The 18,932-nt window shown below is 34.3% G+C and overlaps 1 protein-coding gene and 1 long non-coding RNA gene across 7 annotated transcripts; one reads left to right on the top strand and one right to left on the bottom strand.

The window, feature by feature from the left end:
* The first annotated feature begins 671 nt into the window (after nucleotides 1–671).
* On the top strand, nucleotides 672–8,469 carry LOC110643582 (inositol-tetrakisphosphate 1-kinase 3). 6 transcript variants are annotated; one of them, XR_002492663.2, is made up of 12 exons: nucleotides 672–1,199; nucleotides 2,418–2,499; nucleotides 3,567–3,599; nucleotides 6,152–6,272; nucleotides 6,415–6,507; nucleotides 6,738–6,857; nucleotides 6,949–7,125; nucleotides 7,611–7,666; nucleotides 7,771–7,855; nucleotides 7,990–8,108; nucleotides 8,196–8,275; nucleotides 8,380–8,469. XR_002492663.2 is itself a non-coding variant. In XM_021796050.2 (11 exons), the coding sequence occupies exons 1-10, from the start codon at nucleotides 976–978 to the stop codon at nucleotides 8,076–8,078; spliced, it is 1,080 nt and encodes a 359-aa protein (XP_021651742.1). In that variant the 5' UTR covers nucleotides 672–975; the 3' UTR covers nucleotides 8,079–8,108; nucleotides 8,196–8,469. The 6 variants fall into 6 exon arrangements, 3 of the variants coding, with proteins under 3 accessions (XP_021651742.1, XP_021651729.1, XP_021651765.1); XM_021796050.2 differs by having other exon boundaries at nucleotides 8,196–8,469; XR_002492662.2 differs by having other exon boundaries at nucleotides 673–1,199; nucleotides 7,990–8,275.
* Nucleotides 8,470–10,015: 1,546 nt separating this feature from the next.
* On the bottom strand, nucleotides 10,016–11,678 carry LOC131172920 (uncharacterized). Its single transcript, XR_009143245.1, has 2 exons — nucleotides 10,673–11,678; nucleotides 10,016–10,199 (listed from the first exon to the last, which is right to left on the bottom strand). It is a non-coding gene; the product is annotated as an uncharacterized LOC131172920 (long non-coding RNA).
* Between the last annotated feature and the right edge of the window lie 7,254 nt (nucleotides 11,679–18,932).

Raw genomic sequence — 18,932 nt, 5'->3', positions numbered from 1 at the left:
AAATTAAAACTAAAGCCTTGCTATTTAGAGCGGAAGTTTTGGTTTTGATTGCGACAATGAACAACATTAGCGTACAGTAAACCAGTAAACCCATGTTTGGATATGGGGAAAGGAGTAGGGAAGGAAAATAAGTTGTAGAAAATAAGGGAGAATTTCCACTTTTCTTTGTTTAGAAAGGGAAGGAAAAATAAAAAGAAGAAATAAAATAATAATTATTACATTCTATTTATTTTCTCTTTAATTTATAGAGAAAATAATAAAAATAAAAAATTATACATTAAAATTTATGTAATTATATATGTAATATTTATTTAATTTTTTATGTGTCCTTATTAAATAAAATAATAAATATAATTTATAAAATAAAGTAAAATAATAATTTTATTTTTTTTTTTCACTCAATCTCTTTTTAAATAAGAAAAAATAAATTTATTTTTTTATTCAAACATAAAAAAAAGTTAAAAAAGATAAAATAAAAATAATTTTCTTATGTTATTTTCCTCCTCTTTACATTTATTATCCAAACAGAGCTTAGAGGGGCGCACAAACGCGTCCCTTTTTGTTTTGTTTTTATTATAATAAAAAAAGAAAAGTCAGTCCAGGAAATAATCCTCTGCTCTGCGCATGTAATCTATATATACATAACTCAAACTCTTTCTTTTCTCTTTCACAACACTCGCTCCCACACGCATTTCGTGATCCCGCATCTGCGTTTTCTTCCCTCCTCTCTCTCTTTCGCTCTCTATCTCTCTCTCTCTCTACTGCCTTTATGCTTCACTTCTCCGCCGAATCCCTCTCTTCGTCCGTCGCTTCCTCCGAAATCTGCCCAGCCAAATCTCACACTTCTGCTTCGCTCCCGATACGAACACCGCACTCTTCACTTCCGGCATATTTGTTTCTCGGAAACAGCATTTCTTCTTCTTTTAGTTTCTGGAAATCATTCGGTCGATTGAAAACTTTAGGGTTTAGAGAGGCATGAGGCTGCACGATGAGATTGTACCGTTTCATAGAAGCGGAATACGAGGAGATGAAGAATATGTGGAAGGAGATGAAGAGGAGGAAATTTCCTCTATAGAAGCTGGGTTTCTTCCTCCTCATCATCCTTGTCCTCTCCAGAGGAAACTCGTTGTTGTTGGTTACGCTCTTACCTCCAAGAAAATTAAGAGCTTCTTGCAGCCAAAGCTCGAGGGTTTAGCTAGGTAAATTAAATTAAAACGATACATAAAAAACTTAAAAAAAAAACTAAAATTTTAAAGTTGCTGCCGATTCAAAAGGAATACTTTGAGCTATCTGTGTACATAGATTTGTTTTCCAAGTGTTTTGTGCGTTGGTTTTTGTTTTTGGTTTTTTTTCCCCTGTTTTAGATTCTTTTGGTATCTTGTGACTGGAATATTCTGCTATGTATGACCTTTTCGTTTGGCTGCCGAGAAAGTGAAGTAAATCAAAAGAAATCTATGGAATTGTCCAAATGGCCACTCCAACTCCTAATAAGTCAAACGACATCTATGATATTTTCAAATACACTTGTCAGTCATTTTCTCTATATATCAGTGCAATTACTTATAAAATTATTATGTGGAGCATCATAGTACGGTTTCCAATTTTTATATAGTAAATCTGCATATGTGTTGATCTGCTCTCAGATTCTTACTCATGATCATTTACACTGTTTATCAATATGTGGGTTTTGTTGACCATGCCTTTTTTTTTGAATTGTTATTTGCATCACAATGCCCCAAGGACGTAATGACAATGGATTGTTATCCGCGGTTAATCCTTAGTTGTATATAGCATAGTTATTAAAGGCTCAAGGCGCACTAAGGCGCCGAGGGGTCCTGGAGCCTAGGAGCAATGCGCAAAGTGTAGGCGCGCGCCTGAGCGAGCCTGAGTGAGGTGAGGGGCAAAGTAAAAGATTTAAAAAATCCATAAAAATCAAATAAATATGATATTTTTCTTTTTTTTTTCTTTGGCATGTATCTTGAATTGGGTTTGATGGTTTGAGTTTTAATGTAGTCCTTTTTGTCAATAAAAGTGCCCGCTAAAGATGAAAATAAATAAGGCATGCTTTTCTAGAACCTTGTGCCTGGAACAAAGGCGCACACCTAGGCGCATAAGGCGCTAAGGTTCGAGCCTGGTAAGCCTTGAGCCTGAGGTGTGCCTGAGGCGCGCCTTTAATAACTATGGTATATAGCAATGCATCTGTGCATGTAGTGATTGCTTGATATAACTAGTGCTTGTACTGATTTATTGGTCTATATGTAGTGGTCTAAGGTCTTTTGATGCTGTAATAGCCAAGGGGGGAAACAATGTTTGTGTAACTCGGATTTCTTGTTATCATAACTTTTTCATTCAATCCTTTCTCAAGGGTGTTGCTTTTCTTTGGGTTACTAATGTGTAAACTGCTGATCTTTGTTCAGGAATAAAGGTATATTATTTCTTGCAATTGATCAAAACAGGCCCCTTTCAGATCAAGGCCCTTTTGACATTGTTTTGCATAAGGTTAGTGTTGTTTTATTTATTTTTTATTTTTAATTCTAAGTTGCTTTCCCTGTCTGTTGGAATTCTGATGCGATAAACATTTTTGAAATTGTGTAATTGTGTTTGTGAGCTTGATGAGATTGCCATGATTTTTGGCATAGGTGTCAATCAAGGTAGTTAAAAGCATAAGGCACACTCAAAGCGATGCATCACGCCATTGCTCAAAAGCACAAAAAAGCGTGCACTTAATTGAAGGAAGTGCAACATTACTAAAAAAATTAACTAATAATATAATATGTAAAGAAAATACAATCCTCTATATCATATTTAAACCCTTAATAAATCATCAAACTTCCAAAAGTTTTAGCATTTAAATTCAGTTAGACCCTAGAGATCTTCACTAGATTTCCCATCAAAATACTCGATACCATGGATTCAAATAATAACGTAACGGCTGTTATTTACAGGAATTTTCAACTACCGTTACCGATATGGCCTTTATTTAAATGCAAAAAAATATTGGGGGCGTAATGGCCGTGACGGCCGTTACGTAATGAGTAACGGCCATTATTTGCTGTTACAGGCAGGGGTATATTTTTTTTTTTTACCCACTTCATGAACTTTATAAAATTTTCAAAAAAATTTGCATAGCGCAAGACCGTTACCATTACATTACGGCCGTTACGAGCCCATTTCTGTTACCCGCGACCGCGATTGTGACCGTGACTGCGATTTAAAACCATGCTCGATACTTTCATCCTCATCTCCAAAATAAGATCTATTTCCATTAAAATCTTTGCGTAAATGAGTTTCAACATCTTCCAACGTTGGCCTTGAAACTGATGCTCTTAGAGCTTTGCACTTTCAAGTGCAAAAGGCCCCCGGTTTTTGCGTTGCATTTCAGCTCTTTTTGCACCTTTGACTTTATTGGTGTCGATGGGCAAAATATCTAAGGAGGCATTAGTGAACTCTTACAAATTTATGTTTAGCTGTTTTTTCTTGCATCTATACAGGATATGTAGAGTTTTTCATTCATATTTGCTCTTATCTGACACATTTCAATGTCTTTGTTTTAATTTCTAATGCAGCTAACTGGAAAGGAGTGGCGACAGATTCTTGAGGTTGGTCCCTTCTCAGCTTCATCATCTCTATTTTTTCATCATGAACATCTGAATCCTGGGGAATAGATCAAGTATGATGCCGTGTTTGCTTTGATGATGTGGATGTGATGTGCTATGCAATATCTGTCAAGGCAGAGGATCAATATCACCAACTTTTAAATGCTTAAATCTTATTCCTGTCAGACGTAATTTGCAGATTGCTTGCTCCTTCCTTCTCCATGCATCATGACTTGATAGTTGAGGTCGTGGCAGCAAGTGAGGCTTTTTTCTATTTCCATGACCATTTAGCTGATTCTTTCAGGTTTTCCTAAGCATTATTTTTAAAAAAGGCCTCTTTTACTTCTAACCCCTTTTAATCAGTTGATTGTGAGATGGCTGCTGTGTTACTCTCTCTTTATCAGCTGAATTAGAGATGGCTTTATCAACCCTAGTTCGAATCTTTTCTACCTATATTCTAGTCTCAGCTATTCATCTTCTTCTAGGATCAGGCTGTCTGAACAACCCTTATATATTCTTTGTTGGATTACTGGAAGCAGCTAATATTTAAAAATGGTAGGACATTAACTGTAACCTTTCTGATCTCTGCTAGATTGAGGTTCTGGTGTTTTAAATTAAATAATTACTTAAATTGGGATTTTAATCCAGTTAGTGTTGACTTATGATAAGGCTTACAAGTTGTCTAATGTTTCTGTGAATTTAAATTAATTGTACTTCAGGGTTACGGACTGCTCTAACCAGTGTTATTAAGGCGAGAGACTACACTAAGATGACAGGGTACCATATTTAGGTGAGAGGCGAGAGCCTTTTTGAAGTAAGGCGCCATAGCCTACAATGGAAGAAATAAATATTATTAGTATTATAACTTCACTTAATTAGGCAATGCAAAATTGCAAATAAATTTCATCACTCTTTCTATGCAAATAAACATGTCAAGCTCATTATATCACAATACCCATCTAACAGAAAAAGAAACAACAAATTAAAAAGAGAAAAAGAAAGTGCTGCTGTCTGCTGGATTAAAGATGGCGTGAGAGAATAAGAGAAGTAGAGAGGAGGAGAGAAGTGAAGAAAAAAATTAAAAAGAAACAAAAGAAAAAAGGAAACCACAGGTGCTGAACGGTTGCACCAGACTTGAGAGAAGAGAAGAATAGAAGAAGAGAAGAGGAGAGAGAGGAAAGAAGAAGAGGAGGAAAGAGAGAGAGAGAGAGGAAGGATGAGTGAAATACCTGAGGTTGTGCTCTGATGGACTTCTCCAGCAGCTGTGGCGTGAAATGGAAACTTAGAGCTTAGGGTTTTTTAAACTTCTGCTATTTAAAAAAAAGAAAATAAAGAATAAAAAAACAAAAATGTAACTGTTATTTCATCAAGTCGTTGCCTCTGTCGCCTTGTGCCCCTCTGTCTTTTCTTTTTGGGTGCTCACCTCACAGAATCCAGGCGTGCCTGAGCCAGGCAAAGTGTCACTGGCTCACCTCACCTCGCCCAGCTGCTCACCTGACACCTTTTTTCGCCTTTAGCAACACTGGCTCTAAATATGCATCTTATTACCATAATATCGTGCTTGACTGAATATTTACTTTTGCAAGGAAAATAGGATTGTTTGACTGCTATTATTCATTTTGCATTGTCTTTTTCTTACTTATGTAGGTTCATAAATAGTTACTCCACATAGAAAATGAAACAAGGTGAAACAGTGTCTGCTTGACAGAATATGACAATTGCAGAGAAGTTTCACTATTTACTAACATCATTTCATTCATTGACTGTTGATTATAGTGTTGGCAAAGACACGGACTGGTGCCCTGTATTTTAGCTAGTTATTTCTTGCTCTTCAATTGCATTAGGAGTCATTTGTATGTATTGGAACTAGGAAAGTGGTGGTTGCAAATTCCTTGTCCTAATGTCTAGTTATAGAGTATCTGTACCTTTAGGAAGTAAATTACTGATTTCTTCATGTTTATTGAATGACCGATGATGATGTCGCATTTATGAATAGTGGATGTTAATGTATGAGATATGATTTTGATCAGTATTTACGATTTTCAACTGGCAATATTTCCTTTTTCCATTTTTACCTCATGTCATATAGCTTATCATCTATGTTGGTGAAGTATTACTACTTAATCTGGTTGGTCCTAATTGTGAATTGGTATTTTATGTTGTTTGTACATTTTTGGGAATCTTCATCGAAGTATAAAAATTCCGATGTATATATAGAATCATCATTGGCTGAACTTAAGAGGAGTTGGAACCAGAAAGCTTCAAATGTTGGTTCAAGAGCAATGTTATGAACTATTAGGTCCTGTGTAAGAGCTGTTATCAAAATTGAAGCACTGCAGCTCACTTTATGTTTCATTTTGTTTATAGGTGCTATTGATACTAGCAAAATCATCTGTGCTTCTTCTTTCTCCATGTCATTGTATTTGCAATCCTCACCAATTGCCTTTGCCTAGCATTGCCTTGTATCCTGTTAGGGGTTTTCATCCACTGTCAATCTGGTGAAAATTTTCTGTTTTATGAGTGGCCCTTACCATTTTGTTTGCCTCTAATTGTAGGACTACAGAAGGACTCATCCAGAAGTCACTGTACTTGATCCTCCAGATGCTATTCAACATTTACACAATCGTCAGTCTATGCTTCAGTGTGTGGCTGATATGAATCTATCGAACTCCTATGGTAATTTCTTACGTTCTTCTTGTGGATGTTAAATTGGGAGAGTTGTTTGTCTGAAAATGGCCAGTACAGTGTATGTGCTCCTCGAACTGGTCCCCCTATTCCTCTTTATTTCTTTCTTTATCTGAAAATTTTTATGATGCAGGTAAAGTAGATATTCCCAGGCAATTAGTTATCAAAAAGGATGCAGCATCCATCCCTGACACAGTCACAAACGCTGGGCTGATGCTACCAATTGGTACATTTGTTGTGTGCATTGATTCTCCTAATGTGTCAGTCTCTTTGTTTAGCTATGGATGTGCACCAATTTGGCTGGAAACTTATTTTTAGATTATGATGCAAGCAATTGCTATGATAGTATTTCAGAAGTTACTGAATTCAGGAAATCATTACGAGATAACTCTTATAATTTCTCGCTAATTTCCTGATACTTCATTCTAAGTGATTTGAATTCCCTTGAATCATCAGTTGCGAAGCCACTAGTTGCAGATGGGAGTGCAAAGTCGCATGAATTATCAATTGCTTATGATCAACACTCCCTTAAGAAACTCGAACCTCCACTTGTTCTTCAGGAGTTTGTTAACCATGGTATAATGTTATAAATTATGTTCTTTTATTGATTTTACCATTATCATAGGCAAGACGTGACTCCATATATCCTCTTGTTTCATTGTTGTAGGAGGTGTTCTCTTCAAAGTTTATATTGTAGGGGAGGCCATTAAGGTGGTCCGGCGGTTCTCTTTACCTGATGTCTGTAAACGGGAACTCTCCAATATTGCAGGTGTCTTCCGTTTTCCACGGGTTTCTTGTGCAGCAGCATCTGCAGATGATGCTGATTTGGATCCTGGTGTTGCTGGTGATTATCCTGTCTTGCTTCTGTGTAGTTCTCTTCTCTGCTTTTGAAACATGTTCATTACAGGGTGGGGTATTGGTTATTTATTTATTTATTTATTTTTTATTATTATAGGAGAAGTAAGTGATATATTATTTGGTGGGGGTAGTTTGATGCATTTGACCTTCTAGCAGTGTGATTTGTGCTCTGAGCATGGACTACCTTTTCCAGAGAATTTACAGTTGCTTTGGTCTTTTACATGTATTGGGTGAATGCTATAATAAATTTCTAGGACCCAAGCTAGCGGGTAAAGTTGAAATCCAGTACTTCATTGGTCCATTCTGCCTCCTTTGGAGGTTTCCTTTACCCCAACTTTAATTATGCAAATGGTGGATTTTCTTTAGGCAACAGTAACATTGGATTGTGTTGAGCACTTGATAACCCTCTGTTTAAGTCCATGATTTAAGAGTTTGGCAAGTGCCTCTTAACATAGTTATCTCCTGCTGCAGAGCTTCCTCCACAACCATTGCTTGAGAGACTTGCAAAGGAACTTCGTCACCGACTTGTAGCTCTTCTGTACTCGTATTTGCTTTCAGTTTTTCAACGGAATACACACTATCATTGCCTGTGTCATTTTGCATCTAATTTATTGTTAGTTATCGTGTGCAGGGTCTCCGGCTGTTTAATTTGGATATAATCCGAGAGCATGGGACCAGAGATCAATTTTATGTCATTGACATCAACTACTTCCCTGGCAAGTGAAATTTATTTTTATTTGTGTTGTCATTTGGCATGATAAATTGTTCCAAGATCACTAGTGCTTACCATTAAACAATTTCTTTTTGAAGCCCTTGAGGGCACACTTAACGTGATACTTTAATGTTGCAGGATATGGGAAAATGCCAGAATATGAGCATATATTTACGGACTTCCTTTTGAGCCTGGGGCAGAGTCAATACAAGAAAAGATCCTCATAGGAACTGTTGGGAAGTGTCGCTGACTTTGCAGTATGTCAAAAACATGATGTTGCCTGAATAAGTGTTTGCGGGTTGAGAGCTTTTTTGCTTTGCTAAACTATGTATAGCATAATGTAGTTCCTGCCAGCGGCTGGAGGAGGACATGCGCAAAATGCAAATTCTTCCAACCTTCAACCTCTGTAACTATTGACTTGCTGGTAGGACTCTGGCGCTTTCATCTCCCTGACGCGAAGCTGGATTTACTTAATATGATATGTTTGTCGTATAATTCTTTCATGTTGTTCCAATGTTTTATGAGCAGTTTTGTGAATCGTGAGAAGACACCACCTCATATTGTCTGTAGGCCGTGGCGGAACTAGAAATGAAGGTGAAAATCTTAAAATTTTTTGTTTCCCTTTTCTTAAAAATGAGTGGTCACTTTTAAAATAGTAGTTTTTAAATTTTGAAAAACTAATTTGATACATAATGTTCACTTTTTAATTTTACTCATTTAAAATTTTATTAGCTGATAATTCTATCATATACATAATTATAGAAGTAATAATTTTTATGAAAAATTTTATAATTGGCCATTTGCATTGTAAAATTAAAAGTTATTAAAAGTCATTAAATTTATTAAAAATTTTCATCAAAATTTTCATCCATCTAAAAGCTTAATTGTTAAGGTTACATCTTAGCAATTATGATTTGGTATTTTAGTTCTGTTTATTTTGCTGGTTTAAAATGTGTAGTTAATTATGAGTTTAAACAATAAATGAGTCGAGAAAATTATGAAAAATGGTATATTTAAAAAGAAAAAAAAAAGATTGAGATAGATATTAAGAGGCTGTTTGGTATTACTATTTGAGTTATTAAAAAAAAAAATTTTTTAGATATATTAATTGGAGAGTATTGAAAAATAATTTAGCATTACATTTATAAGTTTTAATTATAAGAATATTAAAATAATAAAATAATTTTTTTTAATTAATTTTTTAATAAAATTTAAAATAATATTTTTATTTGAAAAAGTAATTTCAAACTTATATAACGTTAAAAAGGCACTAAGACGGCTGGAGGGGCAGCATTCGTCTATATAAATATGATCATAGTATAATTCGGCCATTGTGTGTAGGCATTACTCCCGTTAACATGCATTTAGTACTTAGTACGAGAATACATCTGACGTGTTTCCTAACCCAAGATGCTTACTTACGTTCTCTGATCCCTATTGTTACAGAATTACAACGCATGTTGCTGCCCATGTTACAAGATCAAAGCTTAATGATTTTGTTTTCCCAAAATGGGTACGCAGTTGCGTACGAGTTTTATTATAAAAAGAACTCAATTTATAAGGGGATAAAATGGAAGCCATGTGATGGATGTTGTTTACAATAGACGAACTTAAGGAATCTGCTAAATATATGAAACAAGTCTGAAAAAGAGTCCTCGAATTCCTTGTGCTCTAGTCTTTAGATAATAATTTTAGATGTTTTGCTGACCATAAAGGATGAGGGTTCTCAGTTTTGTTATGATTTGAAGAAAATTGTGGATGAAGCCATGGAGAATCCAGTCGAGCCAATTAAGCTCAAAATTGTACAAGACATGAATGTCTTAAATTGGGTATTGAATTTTGTCAAGTCTAGATGTATCAAAAGCAGCAGCAATGAGTAACATAACCATGAAGGCAAACAAAAATTAGCTCTAACTCATAGCAATAGAACTTTAATAAAACGAATAAATTTATGTAGATTATTTTAATTGCAATGCAAAACTGAAATATGAATTGCAAAACTTATTGTGGTCCTCAAACCATTGATAATGAGCAAGAGAGAGGGAATATCTTTTGAATGTGAGAACCACGAACATAGATTCTTTTGATTACCAGAAATATTCAGATTATCCACTTCAAAATGAAATATGGTAGCTGATCAAATTTAAATCTCAAAGAAAAAGGGTAAGTTATAACATAGTTCCTTTTATTCAATTTTTATTCAATTTACCATTAATCATAGTAAAAATACCAAACTGCCCTTTAACTCCATGAAGGGCTCCTTGGAATTCAGCTGGCTTCTAGCTTTTATAATGCTCCAAATTGCTTCTTTTTGGATAAGCCTTAGCCTCCCTCTGACTTGAGCTGATCTGTCCAAGAAAATATCTTGCGTCTCTTTTCACACACCTTCCATTATTTATTTTGTCTAGACCTATTACATATAAAATCTGAAATTCACCCATTTTTCACATTTAGATCTTTTTATCTTCAAATCAAACCCCATCCAATCGAGTATAATTCTAACAATTACAGTCACCGGAAAAATGCTCCAATGTGCAATTGATCAAAGTGATCTCAAAATCATTACAACACTTCATTAGATAATATTTCAAAAATCAAAATAGAAGCAATTCTATACAATTTTATTTTTCTATCTATTAGATAACCATAGAGATAAATTAGTGAAAATGAATTGAACTAAAACCAACAAATCTATATAAATTCTTCTGATGTTCTTATTAATAAAGAACTAGAACAGCAATACATAAACTGAAAATACCCAAATGAAAATCTCAAATAAAAATGAAACAGATGATAAAGCCACAAACAGCCAACTACCCACTTGCAACTGATGAGTGTAAGGCTGGAGTAGAAGATAAAGAAGCCTCATTAGCAACTTCATCATCACCATCGCCATTATCACCAGCAGGAACTAGCAGAGGAAACAATAGTTCAATGAGGAGGATAAACAGTAACCTTTATCTTCAGATGAGTATGCTGCTGCCTTCTTCTTTGGCTTTGAAGAAACAACTATAATGGTAAAAACCCACGAATATGTAAACAATGGATGAGGAAAGTGCAGCAAGGAAAACCACAGGAAACCAGTAACACCCTGTGCATATGCAAGTACAGGCACAGCTAAGAGTCTTGAGATACAGATCTACATATATAAATGAGTTATGGATAAAATATAAGAAATGACAGTGTATTGTGCTTATCTCAAAAGGACGTGACAACCAAACATGGGCCCTGAAACAAAAGGACGTGACTATTGTGCTTATCTCTCTCTTTTCTTCATGTATGATTATTTTTTAATTATGGTTTTTATCTTTGATTACTCATCTGATAATCCTCCTAAGACATGGGCAAGTCTGCAAAACAAATAGGGAGTTGGGAACTAAAGGAAGCAACAGAATCAAGCAGGTGTCTAGTAATTAGGTAGTAAAGCTCATTGATTTGATTGAATAACGGAGAAGGATTGAATCTCAATTAACTAAATATGACTATATATATCAATGATGTGCAAAGCTTCTTGCGTTCGGATGAATTTAGCTTAGTTCCAATCTCTAAAATGCAGTCTTAATATTGATTTACAATGCTGAAACCAAAACCTCAATCCTCACATGCTGTGTATGGACATTTGTTATGGGAGAGCATTAAGCTGATTTGTATTCATCTATAATATTATTGTTTTTTTGCCCAATTGCATTGACTATTGAGCAGTCTGTACGTATATATTATAGACCCTTATTTTGTGATGAGTATGTGCATTGAGACCGTGCAAAACCTGATGATGAAAAATTATATGACTATAAGATGTAATTGGAGGCATGAAGCTGAATTATTAATTCCGTGGCATGATCTTGAAAAAATAATAATAATAATAATAAAGTTTTGAGGAAATTAATTTAATTAAATTTAAATAAAATTTTATTTTATTTAAATTTAATATGGGTTATTCTTAAATAAATCTAATTAAGTTTAATTGGGCTCCATGGGCCTAAGAAAGCCTAGTTAGGAATTTTAAATGAGACATATTTAATTATTTTATGAAAATTAAAATAAGAAAATATCTCTCTCCTCCTTAGCCCTACTCTCTTCCTCACTCCCTATTGGTGTCACCCCCTTTCCCTCTCTTTCTATTGATTGGAACACCTTACCCATATTCCAGTCTCACCCAAATTCATCAATCCTAATTGTTTAAGTTATCTGAACTTTATCACACTAGGACTCAAAACCCTATCACACCTCTTCCTCACTCCCTATTGGTGCCTTCCATTTTTTTGTCTTTCTATTGGTTGAAACACCTCATCCATATCCCAGTCTCATTCGAATTCTGTCATCGTAGTTGTTTAAGTTATTTAAATCTTATCACCCTAGCACTCCAAATCCCATCACACCTCTCTCCCAAAACCCTATAAATACCCTACTAGAGAAGGGAAAAGGGAAGGCGGGGGGAAAGAGGGAGAGAAAATTCAGAGCTATTTAGAGATATTTTAGAGCTATAGAAAATTAGAGATATTCAAGACTTTTTGAGTTTTTTTTTTATTTTTTTTTCTTTTCTTTAAGAAGATTTTCATACAAGATTTCTGAAAGGTCAGTTTTTATTATTCTCTTTTCAAGATTTATGCCACACAATATTCTATGTTCTTAGTCTCAATTTATCTTGTATGTTCATATAGATTATGTAATCATGTTTAATTTGAGGGGATAAACAACTGTGCACATATTCAGTTTTTGGTCTCTCATGTTTTTATTATTTTTTGTTATTTTTTGAATCTGTAAAAATTTTAGGAAAATTATATTCCTATTCTTCACGAAATTCTATTAATTTTAGGTTCAAGAATCACTGAAAAAGTTTTTGTATTTTGTAAGTTATTGCTGTTTGAAGTTAGGGTTCCTGCAAAATTTGATTTGCAGGATATCCGATTTGTGGAGCCCATATCTCCCTTGTTTCTTAATATTTTTATCTAAATCTAGTGTCTAAAATTAATTTTAGAATCTTATGAATCTTTTTCAATTGATTTTGCATTCATATCTGTTGTGGTTAATGAGTTATGAATTTTACAAAAAAGTAGTACGATTCTATCACTTAGAAAAGTTACGATTTATGTAGACCATTCAGCTAGGGTTTTGTTTGATTTATAAATTTTATGATCTTGTATGATATGTAGGCTATCTTTTGTAATTTTTTTTATGATTTTTAGGCATGTGTAACTATTTTTAAAAAATCAGATCTCTTGCTACCGTCAATCTGTTAGAATTTGAAAATTGTATATTTATGCATATTCTTGTATTTTCTTGGGCTTCAATTGATATTTGATCTATTTTTCTGTGTTCTTTTAATTCAAGAAGTGTTATGAAGTATTTGGATCATGTTAGAAGACTTAGACCATTAGGTAGTTGTAACTAATTAGGAATCTTAACCATTTAGGAGACTAGAGTTAGAATCCAATGTAAATTGTTATTAATATTTTCTTTATTTCTTTTATTTTCTTTAGTTTCTTTATTTTTTATTACAAACAAAATTAATAAGTAGCCCTAAGGTAAGTACCAAAGAGGGCATTTGCATGGAGCTTATATGAAGCTAAACAGGAGTAAGCCAGTGATATTATTGTCATACTAGAAGAGAATACCCTTTTTTAAAGGTAGCTTGCCCCAATGGCAACTGCATTTACTAACAAGTAAGTAGCTCTAAATTCCTCGAATCATTGGCATGAAATTGTAGTAATAATAGAATTTTTATTTGATAAATTAAAATTAACTTTGTTTTTAATTTAACTGACTTTTGCATATAATTAATTTAAATAAATATCTTGTAAATTAAAATTAATCTTGTCTGTAAATTAAACTAACATTGGCATGTAAAATAAATTTAATTTAACACTTGATAATTGTAAAAAAAATTTACATATTAGAAATCTTTATTAGGTTGTGATTGTTTGAGCCTTATGTAATATTAGAATAAATTATACATGTACATAATTAACTTAGTTCAATTATCCTTAGGGTAACTTGATGAAAATTAATTAATGAGGTTAAATAGAAACGTAGGGTTATTTGAAATTGAATTTATTTGTAAATTAAATTCTTAATAATAAATTAATTTTAGTCATCTGGTAAATTTCATTTAAATAATTAGCAACCCCATAGATAGGAATTACTTGTGCATGAAAATTGTGTGTAAACAACAATCCTTTTGTGAATTACTTGCGTGTGTAGGATTAAAATTGCATTTTTAGAATAAAGTTTAATAAAGGAATAATAAACAAGACTTCTAAAAACATTAGTAGAGGACTGACACTCGAATTAACGAGATTAGACCAGGCGTAAGGGGTGCCTAACACCTTCCCCTTACATACCCACTATCCCAAACCTAGACATTGGACTATGGTAATGACGGTTGTGGAAACTTTGCAAGGAATAAGTTGCCATCCATGACCCCCGGAAGAAACACTGAATATGTCCTGGTTATTACAGGGTGGCGACTCCTGTCTATCTATGCCTTCGTGGCATAAATCCTTAGTGCCGTGGTAGTGTTATGGGAAGACGGTACTTACTAGTTGTTTGATTCTATTAGGATTGTATGAAGTGCATGTCTAGGAAATGCTGTCTAAGGAGGTGGTACTTAAGTGAGGCCATTGTGACTCCACCATCTTTCTTGGGCATTACCTGGTGCATTTTATATAATTCTAATGGATGATATTTCGTCTCACGCCCACCCCCCCTCCTACAGTTTGGCGACTCCACTGGAGATTAAATGGATAGTTACTCCAACATGTTTCTATTAGTCTAATATTATTCCTTTGTTAAACTTTTTGCATTACACTACACTATCACACAGATCACTCTTACCCTTTTTAGCTCCGCTGGTACTTACCAAGGAGACCATAGTTTCACTCGAGCTATGAAGAATTGGTGAATGCTAGCACCCTATGCCCGTAACTTCGAGTATGTAAAAGAGCCACAGCTCCGGCCGTTGTGCTTAATGGACAAGCTCTCGCATGGGTGACTCTTTTCCTACCCAATGAAGCCCATGAGCCATAGATTTCAACCCTATGTACCCCTTAGATTTTTGTTATGCTGGATTTATAACCTTACTGTTTAAACCATAAGTTCTAGTGGTAGTTGAGATGAACCTAGGCCTATGCGTAAACTTAATGTGTGTATAGGCCTAAGTCCATTTCAAAACCCATGTTAAGTAAGAGGATGCTTACTTATGGTTAAACTTTAAGGATACAAATCCTTTGTTTGTGAGAGAAGGATCATCCTGGACCACCCCCTGTTGGTGTGTCCAGTGTACCATAGCCTAAGATAGAATTTTTTCTTACCCTGCACGTAAGAGTTGAAGGTATAAGGGGGCGAAGATTCAGTTCTGGAGATTTTTTTTTTTTAGTTTTGATTCAGTCTTTAGTTCGATTTTAGTTCAATTTATATGGTCTGGTTTTGATTCAATTTTAGTTCTATTGGTATGGTTCGATTTTGGTTTTGTAAAAGTAAAGGCAAAAAGAAAAAAAAAAAAAAAAGAAAAAACTGGTCCATTCATGTACATAGCATACTTAGGTTAACCCTTAAATCCTATTTTTTTGAACAAACATAGCCTCAAAACACACCAAAGAGACTTCTAATCAAGTCACTTGGGTTAGGGAAGGGAAGAGACTAGTAAGGATTTCACTTGCACTACTTAAGATGGAAGAAACTATGGCTGTGCTTGATGGAATATTGAACGCCAAGATGTTTGAGCTAGAAGAGAAAATTGTCGTCAACTTTAAAAAGAGGCCCTGAGGTAGGCCAATTAAGTGGCATTAAAGTTATTGAGGTTCAAATTGTGTCTCACACCCCAAGGAGATTTTTCCAATTCAGCCAACCCTTATCTGAAGTTTTGGAGCGTCTCAAAGCTCAAGACCTCCTACAGCTCTTAGCACCCAGACTACTACCAAATCCACTCCCACCTAGCTATGATATCAACCAATGTTACCGGTTCTACCAATGCCCAAAGTCATGACACCAACTGATGCTTTCAACTTAAGCATGATATCTAAGACCTAATTGATTCCAAAAGGATAATTAACCCAAAAAATCAAACAAAAAAAAACCCACACTAGCCCTATGCCTAGCCAAAATTTCCACCTACAACAGGTCTCAACATGATCTCCATCACCCCAAATAACCCTAATAAAATATTATTGACTTTATCCAACTCATCCAAAAGCCCAATGAATCTTAGTCTATAATGGTTGTTGACATTTGTGATGATTCTAGCTATGATGAGGGTCCTTTAGATGTTTAGACCAATTTTGATGAGGAGGTAGTTGCATTACAACTAGATGGTTTAGTTCCACTAGTGTCTGATTTTCAAGTTGTTGGAATCTATAAAAACTAGATGGATCTAAAAGTGGCTACTATGAAGAAAGGGATGAAGTTTTTCTTAGCATAGGCCTAGGAGAAAGTATAGATGGTGTGGTGACTTTTCTTGAGATGATGGGGCAGATCACGAGTCATGGTTTGGGCTATGAGCCAACAGAAGAGGAAGAAGAGCCAAAGCCTCTTAAGTTCTTGAAAGAGGGGGCAATTACCTTAACATATGATTAAGGGTTACCACATGTGAAAGAATTAGAGCAGAAAATCAACACCATTGATCTAAAGACCGCATGGAAGCCAAGAACCTAAAGTTACACTCCTAAGTTTGAGGTTGTCTTTTGTAATGCTCATAATAGTGATACTGATATTTCCAATTCTGATGTACTTGATAAAGATTTTGAGGCAAAGATCAATAATATGACCAGTCCTTTTGGTTACTTGTTTGATGTTTATTCTGATAGGCGTATGCATGGCATTCATAATCATTTAGAATTTATTTCTATTAATGCATCAAAATCGATCTCTATTAATTTGGGTACACCAAATAATCCTAAAGACACTAAGTTAGCTGAAGATTTAATCCAAGAAAAAAGAAATAAATTTATAGCCTTGTTAACAATGTACCAAGAAGCACATGCCTTGAGCTTAAAATTAGATGGACGATTCCCAAGCCAAGCTAGTGTCCCCATAGGAAAAGAATGATCAAAAGTTGACTTAGCTAGTTATCCTAATGAGGAGTAAAATTTCATGCTATGAAGGATTAATAGTAGCATTTGTGGACCTAAAGGGAGAACAAAAACGATATGAAGACATAAGGAGGTCTCTGGAAGTGAGAGAATACTCACAATAAGCCTACAAAAGAGATAGAGCAATAATTCATAGATTAGCTACTCAATTTACTTTAGCTGGGGGGCAATTCTACAAACTCTTATGTGAGATAGAAAAATAGGCTGAGCAAATAATGAAAGAAGTACATGCAGGAATGTGTAGTCCCCATATGAATGGAGAGGTTTTAGTTGGAAAAAAAATGTTCGAAACATATAATGATTGGCCTGAAAAACTCCTTTATGTTCTTTAAGGTTATCGCACTACTACAGAACATCCACAGGGGCAACTCCATTCTCTTTAGTGTATGGGACTGAAGCAGTGCTACCCATTAAGCTAGAGGTCAAATCCTTGAGAGTGATAATAGAAGCTAAGATTCCAGAAAATGAGTGGGCCCAGAAAAGATATGAAGAACTTGAAGGAGCATAAGCATGAAAAACACAAGTTTGGATCATTGAAATTCAAAATTTTTCATCTAGGGTCACATATATCATGCAAGATTCATTTTTATCTATTTAATTTCAATGATAAATAGCATATTAAAACTCTTTTAATATATTTTGGATCTACATTTGCCATTTAAGATTTTAAAATTAATCTGATTAATTTTAAGAACCTAGATTAGATCAAAATAAGTACACTAACCTCTTGATGCACTACAGTGTGTTTAGCACCTTTGGGATGCGTCTTTAGGACACCAGATGTTGTCCTTCTAGCTTATCCACACCAAGATCACCTATGGCAGCCCTTGAACAGCTTCTAAAGCTTTTTCTATGAATTAGAAAATCAAGTTTTGCCTTTTGAGAGATTATAGATGTAAACTGGACACTAGAAACGATTTTTAGTATTTTTAATTCAAGAGATTGTTTGCTAATCTCTTTGAATTGATGAGAGATGAAGAAGAAGAGAGGGAGAGGCAGCCAAGGGGTGGCAGCACCTTTGAGAATACAACAGCTTGTGTGTTTGTTCTTTCATCCTTACACTTATATAGCTAGGTCACCACTTAAAACCCTTGCTACATGTCACCTTTTGATTAGCTCTAGGTTTAATTTACCTAATCACATTGTGCCAAGTGTCAAACTTATACTTAATCTTGATTTTAATCATCTTACATGATTAAAAGACATATGGCAAGATTATGTGTAGTGCCATATGTCACCGTCTCATGGTGCCATATGTCACCCTGTGAAATGACCAAAATACCCCGGTGTCTTAATTTTGAGTTTTCAACCCAAAATAATTATTTCTCTTCTTCTAATCAATTTATATCTAATATAAATTAATTAATTAATCTCTATTAATTAATTTCTAATTAATTAAATTCATATTTAAACACTTTAAATATAAATTTAACTTATACTATACATCCAATAACCTAGATTTGGTTTCAAGCCATGCTAGGGACTTTACAATCTAATTGCAAACCAAACCTATTTAATTAATCAATTAAACTCTTTAATTAATTCATTAAATCATATTTAATTTGGTGATTTCTTGTATATGTGTGACTTACTAGGCTCATCACTAATTGGCAATGAGACATGATATCAACTCTTAATATCATCATAACTCTTTCTTACCATAAATGATTTCTCTAAACCATTTTGTGCACCTCATAGACCGTGACTAACACCTAGCATAGCATGCCATGGCCACCCAATCAGTAATAAGGTTTACCTTAAATGAATCTATAATCATATGTTACCATGCACTAGAATCTCTCTGTTACAAAATTCCAATTCGAGCTGGAGTCATGATTTATGTCAAATCCCATTTGCTATGAATATTATGTTCTCTTTTAATTCCAGTTCTTGATTAAAAGATTTTTCTCATAAAAAACTTTTTTCTGATTAAATCTATCTGTCCTAACCAGGAACTTGAAACATCAAGAATAATTAAATGAACATAGGATTTTA

Source organism: Hevea brasiliensis, chromosome 2 (assembly GCF_030052815.1).
Source record: "Hevea brasiliensis isolate MT/VB/25A 57/8 chromosome 2, ASM3005281v1, whole genome shotgun sequence".
In the NCBI taxonomy this organism is placed as follows: Eukaryota; Viridiplantae; Streptophyta; class Magnoliopsida; order Malpighiales; family Euphorbiaceae; genus Hevea; species Hevea brasiliensis.
The sequence above is the reverse complement of the archived record's forward strand: the minus strand, read 5'-3'. Positions and strand labels throughout refer to the sequence as shown.